The sequence below is a fragment of the Triticum dicoccoides genome, chromosome 5A (genome assembly GCF_002162155.2).
Source record: "Triticum dicoccoides isolate Atlit2015 ecotype Zavitan chromosome 5A, WEW_v2.0, whole genome shotgun sequence".
Taxonomy (NCBI): Eukaryota; Viridiplantae; Streptophyta; class Magnoliopsida; order Poales; family Poaceae; genus Triticum; species Triticum dicoccoides.
Genome location: NC_041388.1, coordinates 592,510,428 through 592,522,835, shown reverse-complemented (window position 1 = coordinate 592,522,835; position 12,408 = coordinate 592,510,428). Strand labels below are relative to the sequence as shown.

The 12,408-nt window shown below is 46.3% G+C and overlaps 2 protein-coding genes across 2 annotated transcripts; one reads left to right on the top strand and one right to left on the bottom strand.

Moving 5' to 3' along the window:
• The first annotated feature begins 6,663 nt into the window (after positions 1–6,663).
• LOC119303154 (protein STRICTOSIDINE SYNTHASE-LIKE 3-like) lies at positions 6,664–9,719 on the top strand. Its single transcript, XM_037580247.1, has 3 exons — positions 6,664–7,465; positions 8,814–8,981; positions 9,071–9,719. The coding sequence occupies exons 1-3, from the start codon at positions 6,849–6,851 to the stop codon at positions 9,480–9,482; spliced, it is 1,197 nt and encodes a 398-aa protein (XP_037436144.1). The 5' UTR covers positions 6,664–6,848; the 3' UTR covers positions 9,483–9,719.
• A 687-nt stretch (positions 9,720–10,406) lies between these two features.
• On the bottom strand, positions 10,407–11,905 carry LOC119303153. The gene has a single exon (XM_037580246.1). It carries the CDS (start codon positions 11,369–11,371, stop codon positions 10,904–10,906), a length of 468 nt encoding a protein of 155 aa, XP_037436143.1. The 5' UTR covers positions 11,372–11,905; the 3' UTR covers positions 10,407–10,903.
• Between the last annotated feature and the right edge of the window lie 503 nt (positions 11,906–12,408).

Here is a 12,408-nt window from a genome sequence, read left to right as displayed (position 1 = left end):
AAAGCAACAACCATATGGCTCCTGCCAGTTGCCGATAACTCGGTTACAAAACATGATCATCTCATACAATAAAATTTAGCATCATGTCTTGACCATATCACATCACAACATGCCCTGCAAAAACAAGTTAGACGTCCTCTACTTTGTTGTTGCAAGTTTTACATGGCTGCTACGGGCTTAGCAAGAACCGTTCTTACCTACGCATCAAAACCACAACGATAGTTTATCAAGTTGGTGTTGTTTTAACCTTTGCAAGGACCAGGCATAGCCACACTTGGTTCAACTAAAGTTGGAGAAACTGACACCCGCCAGCCACCTGTGTGCAAAGCACATCGGTAGAACCAGTCTGGCATAAGCGTACGCGTAATGTCGGTCCGGGCCGCTTCATCCAACAATACCGCCGAACCAAAGTATGACATGCTGGTAAGCAGTATGACTTATATCGCCCACAACTCACTTGTGTTCTACTCGTGCACAACATCAACGCATAAAACCTAGGCTCGGATGCCACTGTTGGGGAACGTAGTAATTTCAAAAAAAATCCTACGCACACGCAAGATCATGGTGATGCATAGAAACGAGAGGGGAGAGTGTTGTCTACGTACCCTCGTAGACCGGCAATGGAAGCATTGACACAACGTAGAGGAAGTAGTCGTACGTCTTCTCGATCCGATCCAAGTACCGAACGTACGTCACCTCCGAGTTCTGCACACATTCAACTCGGTGACGTCCCTCGAGCTTTGATCCAGCAAAATGTTGAGGTAGAGTTTCATCAGCACGACGGCGTGATGACGGTGATGTTGTTCTACCGACGCAGGGCTTCGCCTAAGAACCGCTATGATATGACCGAGGTGGAATATGGTGGAAGGGGGCACCGCACACGGCTAAGGAACAATCACGAAGATCAACTTGTGTGTCATGGGGTGCCCCCTTGCCCCCTTATATAAAGGAGGGAGAGGGGGGGGTGCGGTCGGCCCTAGGGGTGCGCCTGGAGGAGTCCTACTCCCACCGGGAGTAGGACTCCCCCCTCTTGCTTTGTTGGAAAAGGAAGGGGGAAGGGAGAAAGAGGAAAGGGGGGCGCCGCCCCCCCCCCCTTCCTTGTCCTATTCGGACTAGGGGAGAGGGGGCGCGCGGCCTGCCCTGGCCGGACCTCCTCTTCTCCCTTATGGCCCATGTAGGCCCAATAACCCTCGGGGGGTTCCGGTAACCCCCCGGTACTCCGGTAAAATCCCGATTTCACCCGGAACGTTTCCGATATCCAAATATAGGCTTCCAATATATCAATCTTTATGTCTCAACCATTTCGAGACTCCTCGTCATGTCCGTGATCACATCCGGGACTCCAAACAACCTTCGGTACATCAAAACACAAAAACCCTAATTACGATCATCACCGAACTTTAAGCGTGCGGACCCTACGGGTTCGAGAACTATGTAGACATGACCGAGACACGTCTCCGGTCAATAACCAATAGCGGAACCTGGATGCTCATATTGGCTCCTACATATTCTACGAAGATCTTTATCGGTCAGACCGCATAACAACATACGTTGTTCCCTTTGTCATCGGTATGTTACTTGCCCGAGATTCGATCGTCGATATCTTAATACCTAGTTCAATCTCGTTACTGGCAAGTCTCTTTACCCATTCCGTAATACATCATCCTGCAACTAACTTATTAGTTGCAATGCTTGCAAGGCTTGAGTGATGTGCATTACCGAGAGGGCCCAGAGATACCTCTCCGACAATCGGAGTGACAAATCCTAATCTCGAAATACTCCAACCCAACAAGTACCTTCAGAGACACCTGTAGATCACCTTTATAATCACCCAGTTACGTTGTGACGTTTGGTAGAACACAAAGTGTTCCTCCGGTAAATGGGAGTTGCATAATCTCATAGTCATAGGAACATGTATAAGTTATGAAGAAAGCAATAGCAACAAACTAAACGATCAAGTGCTAAGCTAACGGAATGGGTCAAGTCAATCACATCATTCTCCTAATGATGTGATCCCATTAATCAAATGGAAACTCATGTCTATGGTTAGGAAACATAACCATCTTTGATCAACGAGCTAGTCAAGTAGAGGCATACTAGTGACACTCTGTTTGTCTATGTATTCACACATGTATTATGTTTCCGGTTAATACAATTCTAGCATGAATAATAAACATTTATCATGATATAAGGAAATAAATAATAACTTTATTATTGCCTCTAGGGCATATTTCCTTCAAGGTGGTCGGAGGGTGTCTATTTCTCCCACTTTAGTTGAATCTAATTTGACTACGGCGGTTCTTGCAGAAGGTTAAAAGGCAACTTGGTAATCACCGTTGTGGTTTTGCATAGGTAAGAACGGCAGGGTATATTGTGATGTGATATGGTCACGACGTGATTTGATATGTGTTGATGTATGAGATGATCATGTTTTGTAATAAGTTCATGACTTGCATGTCGATGAGTACGACAACTGGCAGGAGCCTTGGGGTTGTTTTTAATTATTGTATGAACTGCGTGTCAATCACTAAGCACCATGTAATTGCTTTAGTTTATTGCTATACCTTAGCAATAGTTGTAGAAGCAATGTTTGGCGAGACGACCCCGACGCAACGATGGAGGTCAAGGTGGCACACCGGTGATGATGGAGATCATGCTAATGCTTTGGAGATGGAGATCAAAAGCATAAGATGGTGATGGCCATATCATGTCACGTATTTTGATTGCATGTGATGTTTATCCTTTATGCATCTTATTTTGCTTAGAACGACGGTAGCATTATAAGATGATCCCTTCACTTAATTTCAAGATAAAAGTGTTCTCCCTGAGTATGCACCGTTGCTAAAGTTCGTTGTTTTGAAGCACCTTGTGGTGATCGGGTGTGATAGACTCTACGTTCACATACAACGGGTGTAAGCCAGTTTTACACATACAGAATACTTGGGTTAAACTTGATGAGCCTACCATGTACAGACATGGTCTCGAAACACTAGAGACTAAAAGGTCGAGCTGAGTCATATAGTAGATATGATCAACATAGAGATGTTCACCATTGAAGACCGCCCCATCTCACATGATGATCGGACATGGGTTAGTTGATTTGGATCATGTATCACTTAGACAACATAAGGGATGTTGATTTAAGTGAGAGTTCATTAGTAATTTTATTATTTTAACTAAAAAATTATCATCAACTTAGTCTTAATAGTTTTTGCATATCTATGTTGTAGATCAATGGCCCGTGCTTCCGTTCCCTTGAATTTTAATGCGTTCCTAGAGAAGCTAAGTTGAAATATTATGGTAGCAACTACACGGACTGGGTCCGTAACTTGAGGATTATCCTCATTGCTACATAGAAGAATTATGTTCTTGATGCACCGCTAGGTGACAGACCTGCTGCACGAGCTGATGCAGATGTTATGAACGCCTGGCATGTTTGATCTGATGACTACTCGATAGTTTAGTGTGCCATGCTTTACAGCTTAGAACCGAGACTCCAAAGATGTTTGAAACGCCACACATCATATGATATGTTCCAAGAGCTGAAGTTGATATTTCAAGCTAATGTCCGGGTTGAGAGATATGAAGTCTACAACAAGTTCTATAGTTGTAGGATGGAGGAGAACAGTTCTGTCAGTGAACACATACTCAAAATGTCTAGTGGAAACATATGACATTGTAGTGCCAATCTGAATGACAGAAGGGAGATGATCAAATATGGGTTTGGATAAACAAGTGGCAAGAGTATATGGGAATTTTAGTATCCAAGAGTCAGAGAAGCACGAGTCAAGTTTTTCCAACAGAGGGGCCTCTTGCATGTTACTCCAAGACTCCAAGTGAACTTTCTTCCTTTTAAGGGTATTTCCACTAATCCCAGAGAACTTATGGCAACATTTAAATTCATCATGTCTTGGATATCCCCCCCCCCTCCCCCGGGTCTGTTTTTGTTTGTTTTGTTTGTTGGATATCTATATAATTGAAATCCCCAAGTAGCGCCAAGTAAATCTCTGCAAGCATTTGTATTTCTTCAAGCCAGTTGATAAATTCAGATCTCCTAGCATCTTGACATGGTCCATATAAATTAGGGAGTATCCAAGAATCTCCACTATGGAAGAATGAACTTGATTGGAAGAGCAAATTGGCTGGATGCTCCCACGAAGGGAACACAATCAAATTTGTTTATTCTCTTAGGACAAGATTTTTTTAGAAAGGCAGATCCGATCAATTACTTTTTTGTTTCTTGGAGGCAAATGATATCACAATTTTTTCCTCAATTTTATTTGCAAGAGCCAGCCATTTAGCTTTGTCCCCCATGCCCCTAATTTTATTTGAGTACATGCTACTTGCACAATCATAATAGATTTTGATATTAAATTATAGGCAGCTTCATCCACGTATATTCTTGTTAGATATTTTCATGACCATTTAGCTCAAGATTTGAACCACAAATCGTTCAGAAAAGGAACAAGCACGCCACTTTATTAAACTTCAGACCTGTGAGTGTTGAGGATGCCATTTCTGAGAGCTTGATGGTTTGGGAGATGGCACATAGGGCTTTAGTGGGTGAATCCCCATCTGATCTTCTTCTTCCTTCTTCTGGCTAGTTCCTGAAGGTTGTGGAACGAGTTGGAGAGTCCTAGGTGTCATCTCCAAAATCATCAAACTCTCAGAAATGACACCCTCAACACTCAAATGTGTCTTTGTTTTCTTTCTTCAACGGTTTATGGTTTAAATCTTGAGCTAAATGGTCCATAAAATATCTAACATTAATACCAGAGCTGCGTCGAGTTGAGCCGGCGTGCTCTTGCAGGGGTTACACAATTCCATATACACTTGCCGACATAATTTCTGTGATTGATGAGATTGCTTGTACAACGCTTAGAAGCGAACAAAGGTATGCTCGCTTGCTGTCTTGTTCTCTGTTGCACACTGGGATCCCTCCCCAGCTAGGCCATCTAGTAAATTTTTGGAGCAACATTGTATGAGATATGTACAACTATATCGTACAAGAGAGGGGCTGGCGGGCTGTCATGTGTTTAGAAACGAGGCATATCATTTCATTACCATAAAACAATATAATTAGGATATATTAATTAGACCATCTTAAGACCAACTTACCTTATTAAAAAATTGTACATTATGGGATTTAAAATATATAATGAAAAATTGAACGGCAGCATGTCATCACTCACTTGTCATTGTTCCGGCCGGTCGATGATGCATTAGCTGAATACAAATTTCTTGATCTCCTTCATATATAATTTGAAACAAAATTGATGGCAAGCTCAAATGTGTAGAGAAAAGACCAACTCATACATCAAACTATAGAAACTAATACTTTATTTGTTCCAAATAAACCAGCGACACTTATTTTAAGACAGAGGGAGTATAAAGACTTCTAACTAGTCTTGGTTGCGCGGACGACTAGGATAGATGGAGGCCTCAACAACTTCCGCCAGTCACATAAGGCTTTGTTCGGTTAATTCTCTCCCCAAGAGGATTGAGGGGATTGGCAGGGATTGGTTCATATTTTGACTTAGAAGAGGTTTAAATCCCCCTCAAACCCCTTCAATCCACTCGGATTCACCCGCAATCGAACAAGGCCTAAGAGGGTCTTTGGCGGTGATGGCCATATCATCCATCACCTCCGCCAACCCATCGATGTTGGCTTGGTCAAAGGCAGGGCCGGGCTCTGAATTTGAAGGGCGTGTGTTCAAAATTTTAAAGGTGAACAATTATTTTCAGGGTACTAATTTTTATAAGTAATGCTCATCAATTTTTTTCATAATTTACAGAGATTATCACATTGCAAATTGCATACAATATAAATGTATTAAGCTACTTACTAATAACTTCGAATAATCCTGAATCTCTCATGTCTCAGCAATCCATGTGAATTCACCGCAAAGTGCAAACAACAATCAAATTTCAATATGCTGAAATAGGAAGTGTAAACAAATATAAGGCCTTTTAGACCACTACTTTCTCAGCTCTGACCACCACCCGTGGGGGAGCCGCCGTAGCGGGGACCTGCGTCGTAGTCGTCTTCGTCATCACTGTGGCGATCTACGTCGTCCGGCCCCCTCGAAATCAGATCCGACGGCCGCAGAGGGGATAGAAGCTGGCAATGTGATCGGTCGGGCGAGTGCTAGCATTTTTCATAGAAACCGTGCGGTTCTGTTTAAGACTAGCCACAATGGGAGTAACTTCAGCAGTAACATCGAGTCCAACTCAACAAATTTGTTTATGTGGCAATGAGTTAGTGAGGAGAGAGGTAGTAGTAGTAACTTAGCTAGTTACCGTAACATCACATGTCCCAATGCAATATGAGTCTATAACCTAATAAATGAAGCTATGCATGTTACCACACTTATGTTACTACCCACTATGAAGATAATAACATGGTCTAGGAATACGTGTATGTTACTAATGTATGTTACTCTCCATTGTGGCTAGTCTAAACGTTGCTGTAATGCATAGGCCAAATTCATTCGGACACCAAGTGGCTATCGTCACGTCGATTCTTGCGTTAAGAAAAGCAGAGAGGAGTTGGTTGGGCGCTCGTGCCGGGCCTGGGAGTGAATGCCGACGGGGCAGCGGTTGATGGCGGCATGTGCGTTGCGCGGGTGCAGGGGAAGCTGAGGGGTAGTTGGCATGCGCGCTCCGAGCGTCGTCGCGCCCGCGCATCAAAATCCCAACGACGCGGTGCCACGGGCAGATCGCTACTACCGGGCAGGGGCAGCAGCGCAACAAAGCGATGACACGCGGCTGCTAAACCCACCGCAGGCGGAGGGACCGAGAGGCGCGGAGGAGCGGAGCCCAGAGCGCGCGCGAGAGAGGGAGCGGGGATGGCGTCGGCGGGCGTGGTGGCCGCGGCGGCGGTGGTGGCGGCGCTGGCGGCCTTCTGCGCGACGGACCCGCTGCGGCTGGGCTCCATGGCCGACTTCCCGGGCTTCGACGCGCTCCCCGTGGAGCTCCCGGACGCGGCCGAGATGCCCCCGCACGCGGACGCCGCGGAGCGGCTGCGCGGCGCCGAGATCCGGTTCCGCGGCGAGGTGCAGGGCCCCGAGAGCGTCGCCTTCGACCCGCTCGGCCGCGGGCCCTACACGGGCGTCGCCGACGGCCGCGTCCTCGTCTGGGACGGCGCCCGCTGGGCCTACTTCGCGCACGCCTCCCCCGCCTGGACCGCCGAGCGCTGCGGCGGGCCCAAGGCGTCCCCCATGGAGTACCTCAAGGACGAGCACGTCTGCGGCCGCGCGCTCGGCATCCGGTTCGACAAGCGCAACGGGGACCTCTACATCGCCGACGCCTACTTCGGCCTCTCCAAGGTCGGGCCCGAGGGCGGGCTGGCCACGCCGCTCGCCACGGAGGCCGAGGGCGTGCGCTTCAACTTCACCAACGACCTCGACCTCGACGCCGACGGCAACGTCTACTTCACCGACAGCAGCGTCCTCTACCAGAGAAGGTCCGTGTTGCCACCCAGATTGCCTTCTTGTTTCATCAGTTTCATCTTTCATGTCAGCTTACTACTGGTTGCAGTTGACATATCTGATATCTGTACTGTATATCCATTGCCTCACTCGTTAGTAAACTTGAGTTTTGAGTAGACCTCAGGACCCCTATCCACTGAACAACTGCTAACTGAAAACACTAGGACCCTGTTTTTTCTTTTGATGGAAAACACTAGGGCCCTGTAATTTGACAGGTAAAGGGGTGAGTGAAATAGCTGTAGACACCATGGTATCATCTGTTGATTGTTGAATGTCGGCTACATAAGTATACTGATATCTCTATGAGAAAGTTTGGCTACTTTTGGTAAAACAATTTGCATCTTGCTTAAAAGCGAATGCACCATAATGCACGTAAGGGTGGTAAACTTTCTTGTATTTTAATATACTCCTCAATTGAACTTTATACTAACACATCAATACCCAAATAGTAATATTCGTCAATTGAACTTTATACTAACACATCACTACCAAATAGATATATTCCTCAATCGAACTGTATACTAGCAATTTAAGCTCGAGTACGTAAATGTCAAAAAATGTCTTATACTATTAAGTTACAGAGGTAGTAGTATCTTATGAGAAATTTTGATATCTTTTTCATAATAATTTGCATCGTGCTTAAAATCGGACTTGCCAGATTGCCTTCTCCTCTCCTCAGTTTCATATCATCGTATTGGTTGGACTGGCACATATTTGCTATGCTGTATCCATTGCCTCATTCGTTAGTAAACTTGAGTTTTGAGTAGACCTCAGGACCCTATCCACTGAACAACTGCCAACTGAAAACACTAGGACCCTGTAACTGAAAACACTAGCGATCCTATCCACTGAACAACTGCTAACCATGGTAGTATCATCTGTTGATTGATGGAGGTCGACTACATGAATAGTAGTCATATCTTTATGAGAAAGTTTGGCTACTTTTAGTAATAATTTGTATCCTGCTGAAAAGCGAATGCACCACAATGGACGTCAGTGTGGGTGCACCGCATACTTTCTTGTATTTTAATATTTCCTAATATTCCTCAATTGAACTTTATACTAACAAAATCACTACCCAAATAGTAATATTCCTCAACTGAACTGTGTGCTAGCAATTGAAGGGTTTGATTGCTGTGAAAAACCATACCTTTAGTAACTCCGCTCCACATGAGGCACAGAGTAAATGTGCGAGCTGTTCTCGTTTTCCTGCTTTATAGTTTCTTTGTGACGATTTTCGGGTAGACTGAGAGGCGTTAAGCTGGACTTCTTGATCGTGTAGAGGTGCAGCAACTAATTATTAGTGCGTCCATTCATTTGCAGGCATTTCATGCAGTTGGTTTTCTCTGGAGATGCCTCTGGGAGGCTCTTGAAATACAATCCCGAAACAAAGGAGACAACAGTCCTTCACCGCAACCTCCGGTTTCCCAACGGAGTGAGCTTAAGCAAGGATGGCTCGTTCTTCGTCTTCTGTGAAGGATCTCGTGGAAGGTCTATACACTCTTCCCTCCATTTGGTTCAGGATTTCATACATGTATACTTGAAATTAGTCACTGATTATTGTGTCCTTATCCAAACAGGTTGAGCAGATACTGGCTGAAAGGTGAGAAGGCAGGCACCGTCGATCTCTTCGCCATCCTGCCTGGGTTCCCGGACAACGTGAGGACCAACGACAAGGGCGAATTCTGGGTGGCAATCCATTGCCGACGCAGCGCATACGCCCGGCTCTTGAGTCGCCGCGTCCAGCTCAGAAAGTTCTTGCTCAGCCTCCCGATCCCCGCCAAGTATCACTACCTGATGCAAATCGGCGGCAATCTGCACGCGCTCATCATCAAGTACAGCCCTGAAGGCGAGGTGCTTGACATCTTGGAGGACACTAAAGGGCAGGTGGTGAGAGCTGTGAGCGAAGTGGAGGAGAAGGATGGCAAGCTCTGGATAGGATCTGTTCTCATGCCCTTCATTGCCGTCTTTGACTACGCCAAGGAATCCTAAGCCGCCCTTTTGCCGGGATACATGGGTAAGAGAGTATGAAATCCACAAACGCCGTTGCACACTATTGCTTCATCCAAATAAATCTAGTGTTGGAAGCAACCTAGAATTGCTTGATGTTTCAGCCTTTTCCTAGTAGCAACTGTAACTCACTGACATTTTAGTTTGTCCCTGGGATCTTTCAGAGTTCATATTTGTTAAGCGTGTTCCTCTTTTCCGTTTGTTTCATAAGTTTCAATTTCTGGTTGTTCAATTAAGAATATGCATCCCAAAAGAATGTTTTGTTTCATAAGTTTCAATTTCTGGTTGTTCAATTAAGAATATGCATCCCAAAAAAATGTTCAAAATATGCACTTAAATGTACTGTAATTGGTTATGCTAATCTGACAGAAATTCAAGCAGGGATCATCAAAAGTAAGGGCCTCTTTGATTCGTAGGATTTTCAAAATGTATAAATAGGAAAACAGTACTCACTCTGTAAACTAATATAAGAGCGTTTAGATCACTAAAGTCTAAAGTTTACGAAGGGAGTACATGATTGGAGTGGCATGTCATCGTGGATCTTATACAGGATTAGAAAACTGTACGATTTTTGATTATTTTTTTGCGGTTAGAAAACTGTATTGGGTCAGAAAGTTTGGTGCCACAGGAAAGAACACAGAGTGGATGGATTGTTTTTCTTCAGAAACAGAGTGCAGAGCAATCCTCAGGGAATATTCCTAAGGACTACAATCCTCCGAATCAAACAGGCTATGAAGGGAAAGTTCGCAAGGAACCAATTCCTCCACACACACAAAAAAGAACCTATGACATTCCTTTGAATCAATCCTTGGAATCAAAGGAGCCTTAAACAGTGTCACAAGCAGATATGCAGACAAAGCGAGCGTATCATGAGCTCCCATGATTCGCAGCTGCACTATAGCAGTCTAAAAAGTACTCCACCGGGTAGGGTGCATCACATTGGCAAATGGTAATCTTATCTTTGGTGGCCATTAGGCCCGTGTAATCCCTTCAAAAGATTTGCCACTAGCACCATAATACCACTACGAGTAGGTTGTTTGCAGGCAATTCCATTGCACAATTGGCAGCATATGCTGCTCGATGATGAGGAGTTCAGGACCACGCTGTTCCTCTCTCCAAAGCCAAGCAATTCCACTGGCCCATCACGAATCCATCCATCCTAAAAGCAGCGACACAACAAAGCCAAGATCGCACGCACGTGTCCACGATCGCCTGCTGTACCACGATGCTAACCTAACTAAACTAACACACCTGACGACGAGACGGGGCAAATCTTTTCCACGCGCACGCAACGCGACAGTGGGCACAGGGAACACACGCACTCGACGCGACGGAGAAGAAGAGGAGGACGCCGACGTGACGTCGCCGTTGCAGCTGGTCGACTCGGCCGTCGACGAGCGCGGCTACCGGCGCGCGGAGGATGCGCGGGAGCTGGAGCGGGAGGAGTTGGAGCGCCAGAACCCGGCGCCGTAGAGGCGGGAGGCCATGATCTCGCGCTCGAACTCAGACGCCGCCTCGGCCGCCTCCTCCTCGCGCCTCGCCCCGGCCTCGGCCTCGTCCGCCTCCAGCGCGTCCGCGGCCGCGAACATGGCCTTGGTGCTCCCGGACAGCGACGCCGACCCGCTGCCGCCGCGCCGCCGGCGCCGCCTCTGCCTGGCCCGCCGCGCGAGGTCGGCCGGCAGCCGGACCGCGACGAGCAGCACGACCTCCAGCAGCGCCATGGGGCAGCAGCAGCACACCGCCGCGCAGTCCGCCGCCGCCTGCCCCGCCGCCTCGCCCCCGCACCCCGGCCGCGGCCCGCGCTCCCGCTCCCGCCCCGCCTCCTTCTCCTCCCCGCCTTCGCGGCCGGAGCCGGAGCCGCCCTCCCGCATCTGCCGCTCCACCCCGGCCCCGACCCTCAACGCGCCGGCCCGGGTCGCTGGCGGCGAGAGAGACTCCACCGTGGGCGGCCGCGCGGTTGTCGGATCGGTTATGTAGAGGAGGGCGGTTGGTGCGGGGTGGAGGCGGCGACGATGGCGTGGGCGTGGCGTGTAGCGGCGGGGCGAGGAGAAAAAATCAAACCGCAATTTTCTACTGCCTCACGCGGCCTGCAGTTATGTCCTGCTATTTATCCCCTGCTGTTTTTTTCGTGGATACTGTTTTTTTTTTCTTGGAAGGTTGTTCCCTGCTGTTTTTTTTAATCCCTACTGTTTTTTATGATGTTTTTCGGAAATATTAACGCCCACACGTGTGGGCGTTTGCACATCGCCCACACGCCTCTGTCACCATTCATTTTGCCACGTATAAATAAATGATATCAACAGAATTTTTTTTGGTTTTCGCCTTAAAAATGTTGTATCTCTTAAATAAAAAAGCGAACTAAAAATCCGTTTTCACCATTAAATCCGTCTCGACGAGATCTTCAAAACTAGACCCCATGTTGATATGTTTCGACGAATTTTTTTTTTTGCCAGAAGTTGCCACGATGTTTACACTGCAGTTGCCATAGGGCTTAAACTAAAGTTGCCATGTGGCAATTTTAGTTTGTAGATCATGGCAATTTTAGTATTTTGATGATGGCAACTCCAGTACTTTGACCATGAAAATTATTTTTTGTATGAACCATGGCAATTTTACGTGCATGTATCATGGCAATTTTAGTTTATGGTTCATGGCAAATCTAGTTTCTTAATTCCCCGTATTATAAATGTCAAAATTTACTTTTAAATGTAGAAGAAAATAGCTGAAACATATCATGGCAACTTCAGTGTAAACATCATGGCAATTCATATGCAATAGACATAGCAACTTTTAATCCAAAAAAAAATTCATTAAAACATATCAACATGGGATCTAGTTTCGAAGATCTCATCGCGAGGGATTTAATGGTGAAAAAAGATTTTTCAATCGGATTTTTCGTTTAAGAGAT

Coding starts and splice junctions, on each gene's coding strand:
- LOC119303153 (XM_037580246.1), bottom strand. CDS start 11,371: ATGCGGGAGGGCGGCTCCGGCTCCGGCCGCGAAGGCGGGGAGGAGAAG.
- LOC119303154 (XM_037580247.1), top strand. CDS start 6,849: ATGGCGTCGGCGGGCGTGGTGGCCGCGGCGGCGGTGGTGGCGGCGCTG. Junction 7,466..8,813: donor AGCGTCCTCTACCAGAGAAG/GTCCGTGTTGCC, acceptor ATTCATTTGCAG/GCATTTCATGCAGTTGGTTT. Junction 8,982..9,070: donor TGTGAAGGATCTCGTGGAAG/GTCTATACACTC, acceptor TTATCCAAACAG/GTTGAGCAGATACTGGCTGA.